The 6,992-nt window shown below is 40.8% G+C and overlaps 1 protein-coding gene across 1 annotated transcript; it reads left to right on the forward strand.

Moving 5' to 3' along the window:
- The first annotated feature begins 486 nt into the window (after window positions 1-486).
- tcima (transcriptional and immune response regulator a) lies at window positions 487-1,670 on the forward strand. The gene has a single exon (XM_015061293.1). It carries the CDS (start codon window positions 793-795, stop codon window positions 1,093-1,095), a length of 303 nt encoding a protein of 100 aa, XP_014916779.1. The 5' UTR covers window positions 487-792; the 3' UTR covers window positions 1,096-1,670.
- The last annotated feature ends 5,322 nt before the right edge of the window (window positions 1,671-6,992 follow it).

The raw sequence follows: 6,992 nt of genomic DNA on the forward strand, positions 1-6,992 counted from the left end.
AGGACAGGAAGGAGGCAGAGGAGTAAGATTTAAACGCATTTTATCTGTCTGATGATATGCTGTCAGGATATTGTGACGGTTTTAACAAATAAATAAAAAAAAACTGCACATTTAACTGTAAAATTACGTCATGTAAAATTACGTTTTATTTCCAATTTCTTTTGATTAGTTTTTCTTTTTTTATTTCATAATTTATTTCACATTCTGTATTCATGCAATGATTTTTTATGCATATATGTGCCTCGAAAATAAGAGTCAGCACTAGTGCTTAAAGAGAGATTAAATGCTTACACGTTTAATTTTTTGTGCATTTGTGTTGTAAGAAATATTTTTAAACAAACGCTCTCATATTTAGTGCTTAAATACTAAATACGATTTGCATTGCCCGCCTATGCAGATGGGTTATATCTGAGGTTTTATATATTTATTTTTTTGTTTTACTATTATTATTTTGTGTGTATATTTTTTTTAAGTGGTCGAAGCTGTGCTTTAGTTTTTACCACTCAGGTTTCATCATGCAGTTGCTTCTCTGACATCCATGCGGGCTGTAGGCGGCGCCTGCCCCGCTCCCCGACAGCTGGTGTCACCGCTGGGAGCGCGTCCTGCCGGAGCTCGGCCCACTGTCCGCCTATAAATACCGGAGCGCTGAGCTCCTCCACACTCAGACTCTCCTGCTCTGAACCAGCTACAGCCGCTCCGGCTCTAACAGCGCGCACCGAGCAGCTCAGCATCGTCCGAGTTGGAGCGCCACGTCCGGAGCCGCGAAGCGCCAGGAGAAAAGCAAGAGTCGAGATGTCTTCCTACATGTCCTCTGAGTCCCGCCGGGTCAGCCCCTCTGTCCACGGCAACAAGTTCGACACGGCGCACCGCAAGAAGGCCGTGGCCAACATCTTCGAGAACGTGAACCAGGACTCGCTGATGAGACTCTTCCAGAAAACGGGAGACATGAAGGCGGAGGAGAGGGTGCGGAGCATCTTCTCCTACACGCAGGACCCGGAGGAGACGGCCCGGGCGCTGATGGCTCTGAAGCAGCGGAAGAAGGACAAGTTCCTCCGGATCGCGGGGATGGTCCGGCAGCTGCTCAAGCTGCGCTGACTCCCCCACCAGGCAGTCGTCTTTCACCGCTCGTGTCTCAATGTCTCGGCTCTGGGATGAGCAAAGCGAGAAAACATTCCCGATGTGACTGGGGGACGCCACCGTAGGCGGATGCCCGAGAAGGCGCCGCCGGGGCAGCGCCGTGGCAGCTGCGGCGTTACGGACGGAGGATCCGCCGGCAGCGGAGCCCTGCCTGGAGCAGGCGGGGCAGCTCGAAGTATCTGGGAATCTGAAGGGAATACATGCCTTTCTTCACACTAGAACTCATGCATGCATGCATGCATACATTCCCCCCGTGGATGCGTTGGCTTGGGAGCAGCATCCCTGCAGGTGCACGTCACCATGTTGGTGATGGTGCAGCACAGCTGCAGAGGGAGACTTTATGGTGCTGAAGAATCTGCCTCTATACATGAATGCCTGTCCTGAACACATGCCTTTTCTCTGAACTTCATCTTGTGTTGTATGAACACTACGAAAATGTGATACCGCAGTGTGACAGCACAATGATTTTTACTGATGTGACATTCCTTTGATTATCCTTTTTCTAAATAAATAAATCATTGTTTTGTACTGAAGCCTGAAGTCTTGTCTGTCCTCATTAAACACCTCTCTCATGGCTTTGTTTTGCACAACCATCAGCTTTAGATTCTACAATCTGGCCCTTCAGATTATGTTTTTAGAATTGCATAAAAAAAATCGCTGGAAACATGAAGCTGAAAAGGCAATAATTAGTGAGAAACTACAAAAAAACTATTTATCCACCCACCCATCCTCTTTACACCCTTGTCCCTCAGTGGGGTCGGGAGGCTTGCTGGTGCCTATGTCCAGCTAACATTCTGGCCAAGAGGCGGGGTCACCCTGGACAGGTCACCAGTCTGTCGCAGTACAGAAAAACTAGAAAATTGCTTTACGTTCAATTTCAGAGAAACAAAAGGAAAACAAGTCCCTGCATGACCTGTGTGTAAATTACTACTAGGGAAATGCCCTGCACCAAACAGTCCAAATTGCCATGGTAACCAGAAGCTGACCTAATGGGTTTAACATTTAGAACAAAGGGGATAGCCCACATGTTGAGACTCATACGGTGCTGAGTCATGAAATCCATGAAATTATTCCTTGGGAAAAGAGAAGAAAGGAAAAAAAAATCTGTGAGTTCATGTCTTCACTCTGACGCAGGCGAAGACATTCAGAGACAGAGTTACTCATGAGGAAGTGGTTAATATTTACTAGGCTTCCCCCGTACTGCGCCTCATGCAGTATGCCTCACCAGACCGGCGCAAACCAGTTTGGCTCAGGCTGGTCAGGGCGGGGAGGGGGAGCGGAGCGTGTTTGCATTGGAGTCTCTTCAATAATCATCAGTGCTCTCTAGATAAGAGCATGTTAAGGGGGAATTACAGGGCTTAGACGTGTGGAGGCTTTGGTTTGTCACCATCTGGTTCTTCACCATCCCACACAAAAGCAGAAATTACCCTTCCACAGCCAACAGCCAAGGCAGACACAAAACCAACCCCACATTTATGAAAACAAAACCTTTTTTTGCTCCTGTTTTCCTACCAACGAGTCGGTGTGTTGGGTGGCTTAACTGCAGACGCACAGATCAGCTAAGTGGATGCCTTGCTAATCTGCTTGCCTTGATAGTCCCGCTACCGGCTCAAACCAGTTTTGCTGGGTTTGCGGTGCATGATGACATCTGACTGCAGGCGGTTCTCGCATGTGTGCTGAGTTACAGGAAAGCCGTATATCAGGTGAACTAAGTTGTGGAGGTTTCAGATGGGAGTTTGGAAAGGAGTCCTACTGAGCTGACGGAATAAATATGTTAGTCACCGAGATGGCTGCTGACAGTCGCATCGAAGTGTTAGTTAATTGCAGACGTTTTCTTTTGCATAGAAAAAACATAGAATCTAGTTCTCCAGTCATTAAATTAACTATTTAAACCAACAGTTTTATGACCAGACTGACGTTTTACCTCTTTAAAAGGGATTTTTTTCAGGGGGATGGAAAGTTATAAAACTAAAAGAAAATTTTTTGTGTTGCGAACGGTAGACATTTTTAACATACGATGAAATTTCTTGAGTAGCTTAACCGCAAAACAAATTCTAACATGTAAATCTGAAACAGAAATGCTAGAGGTGTCTTCTCTCATTCTGCTTAGTAGAATAGAATAGAAATGAGCTTTATCGTCCTGCAGCAGGGGGGATTCCTGTGGGAACTGAAGTGTGTAGGTTCACACTAAGACAACAGAATAAAGAACAAGATGCTGTACAAGGACAACAAAATAAATACAGTGCAGTTATCTAAAATAGCGTATGCAGTTGAGTGTAAGGTCAAAGTTCAAATTCAGATATCTTATCAATCATTTCCTGAAATCTTAAAACAACACTGTTCTTTCTTTAGGCAATGTTGCAGTACAAAGTGTAGGCATTGCTATTCAGACAAGTCATCTATTTCCTTCTAGAATTAACAGAAGGAGAAAAAAATGAAAATAAATAAAAGACTCATATTTTTTTCTGTTTTTAATGTCTTCTTTGGAGAAAAATTAGATGCTTCTTTTTGACTTATTTCAGTCATTTGGACCTAGTTTGGATTTTGCTCAGGCTGAAAAGGTAGTACCTGGGACCTGGCCCTGGTCATAAAGTCATAAAATCATAAATACCTTCTTATCTGTTAAGAGACTCTAAGCATAAGTGTTTGCTTGTAATTGTAAATATGTAATTAAAACATCTGAAATAAATACGATATTAAAATGACATCCAACATTTCCTGATCTCACTGTTTATGTATTGCCAATATCTTAGAAATGACAAACAATTCTGTATAAGACGCATAAATGAAGTCAAGGTAATTAGTACAGCACATTTCAGCAACAAGGCAATTCAAAGTGCTTTACACCCTAAAAATATAATACAATAATAAATTATGAAACAAGCAATAAACATTACATTTTGTCAAATGCCTTCATCCAAATCAAGCAAATACACATCAAATATGCTGATCTGTGATGAATCAAAGAAACTCAGTGTTTCAGCAGTTTTGCAGTTTTCTGGAAGTTTGTTCCAGATTAGAGCAGCATAAGAATCTAAATGCTGCGTCTCCATGTTTGGTTCTTCGGATGCAGAGCAGAACCAGAACCAGAAGACCTGAGAGGTCTGGAAGGTTGGTACAACAACAGCAGATCTTTATTGTATTGTGCTTCAAAGCTATTGAGTGATTTATAAACTAACAGAAGCTTTTTAAAGTCTATTTTCTGAGTAGCAGGGAGCCAGTTGAAGGACTTCCACCTGCATTAGACAGTCCTAAAAATAGTATCTTTACTTTGTCTACACATTCTTTGCGAGGAGCAGGGCTGTTTGTTCTTTTTTACTCCCACCCTAGTTCCCAAGTTTTAGTAGATATTGGTGTCCGTCTCCATCTCTCAACATTAATGTGTGATGATTCCTACATGTTTATAATGGGTTGAAACAAAACATATTTGGGAGCATCAATACATAAAATAAATCTGCACAAAATGGGTCAAGCATGAACAGACACCTCACCCTATCTATCTTTAAAAGCTATGTAAAAGAGAAATAAAATATGTATGAAATGTATCTAATGTTATGAAGTTGCTACATAAATTCCATAGAAACAAATGTAACAAGCAAATATCCACCTCAAAGGTTATCCGCATCCTTGGCAATTATATGAGAGTTTTATAAATTATCCTTCAATGCAGTAACTACTTTTGAAGGTGTCATTTTGTTCAGGCACTCACTTTTTTGAATAAAATCCTTTTTTAATTTTAATTTATTTGATGTTTCTGTAAATGCCCCAGCATTAACCAGCATTATTTTTTTATCTGTTGTCCCTGGACTTTCAGCAGCAATGCTAACACATCGTTACTCCTCTCTAGTAGTTCTGGGTCTGTTGTTCTCACAATTAAAAAGAATCCAAGAAAGGCCAAATAAAGAATGTAAATATGAAAAACTGTTCAGTAAATTATTTTAAAACATCACAGCTAGGCAGCCTGCTTTCTGTCTTTATGCTAAACTAGCTTTGGTTGCTTCAAGGCTAACACTATTAGTCTCCTTTTGCACAGGCCAAAAAAACAAACAAACAAACAAAAAAAAAACGTCAGGGTTAAAAGTTTATTTCAGTTACTCTTTTTTATTTTTTTTATTTTTTTATTACATATGTCCTCTTGTCAAAGAGTTTTTTCCCCTCAGCTTCCTGATCCTTTTAGCGCTATCCAGTTGTTTGGGAAACAATAGATAAATATTCCAGGTTGCTGTCCTGGCCATCTTTCCCCTGCTGGCAGCAGTTTACAGCGTTGGATTCAAGTCTGTCCTCTCCCACCCTCTTCCTGCCTTTCATCAGACAGAGACACAGCAAAGGCTTTCATGTGAGCAGACACCGCGGCAGACAGACTGAGCCTGGAGGACAGAACGCAATCGGAGAGCAGGGAGAAGGTCCAGGATGTATAGCTTAGCAACAGGATGTATAGCTTAGCAACGGAATCAGCCTGCAAAAATAGCCTTGTCAAAGGCTAATACTTTCAATTATGAATTGAAAGTGTTCATAATGCTTTCAATTGTCCTAATTCTGCTAGGATACATCCCAAACTTTGATGTGTTTTATTAGGATTTTGTGTCATGCACACAGAGTAGCAAATCACAGTCCAGTGAAGGAAATCAATTGATTTTACAACTAAAAATCTGAAAATGCACAGAAAGCTTTGCTGCAATTATAGCTTACTTGTACAATCTGTCACTCCATCAGGTTTTAGCAACTTCTTGTTAAAGTAAAGCTATTCCCACTGTTATTCTGGTTCATTTTGGATTCTGATTTTCACAGAAACCTCTTGATTCTTTCACAGAACAGCTGGATTTGAACTGTTTTGAAATGACTTTCAGGTGGATTGTTTACTTATAATGTCACTTCTGGAAATTGGTTGCAATGGATTTCATTTAGGGGCAACAGAGGAATGGGGACTGAGCTTCGAAGACCTTTAAAACCACATATTCTAGTAATTTCAATTCACGGCTTTGTGTTGAGTGTCACATAAAATCCCAGAGATCAAAACCTCAGCTAAATGGAACCAGAACTAAAATTATTGTAATTTACAATTTGTGAACTAGTAATTAATGTCACAAACTAAATCAAACAACAATAATTAAATAATTTTGTTGCAGATGTAAAAGGCTAACAGGTATTAAATGTTCTATGTTGGATAAACAGCAGACAGGGTGTAGGTTTCACCAACTCAAATTTAAGACTTTTAAAGACCATTATGAACGGAATCTAAGGCCTGTAACTCATCCAAAATGTACAAGAAATAAAAACAAATTTGCATATAAATAAATTGTATGTGTTGGAAACAGAAATGAGCCAATGGTGAAGGTGAATTTGCACTTACTTACCCATGAGTGGCGTAAAAAAAGCTAGCTGGCTGGCTACCAACGCTATATTATTAGCTAGTTAGCAGTAGCTGCAACCACCCAGAGTCACAGAATGCAGGCTAAGTTATTTTTAAAGAAATGAAGACTTCTTAAGGCCTTATTTTTATATCTATGCTTTTAAGACTTTTTAAGGATTCGTGGAAACCCTGAAAGTGGAAGTCCAAACTTGCTCTGCTGTAGAGATCCTCGCTTCTGTTTACCCAACTGCAGCTGATCCTGATGTTAAACAAAGACCAGCTTCGCTTTATTGTCTGAGCTCTTTGCTTACACAATCTGTCACTGTTCTTTATTATCCAACTTAGCCGGTATGCCTATTAACCACTAACAGGCGGGTTATATGTCCAAGCATTAGAACAATGATGCTAATAAAAGCCAGCTGACCTCATGGGCGTGAGGTCAAACAGAAAGTATCTTGTCCGCCTGACAAAGAATCCTTGAAAGAAGCTTAACTTCCACCTCTTT

This window comes from Poecilia latipinna, unplaced genomic scaffold (assembly GCF_001443285.1).
Source record: "Poecilia latipinna isolate Pla-1442-1.1 unplaced genomic scaffold, P_latipinna-1.0 Scaffold1797, whole genome shotgun sequence".
Lineage (NCBI taxonomy): Eukaryota > Metazoa > Chordata > Actinopteri > Cyprinodontiformes > Poeciliidae > Poecilia > Poecilia latipinna.

Excerpts from the sequence above, each read along its gene's own strand:
- tcima (XM_015061293.1), top strand. The coding sequence starts at position 793 with ATGTCTTCCTACATGTCCTCTGAGTCCCGCCGGGTCAGCCCCTCTGTC.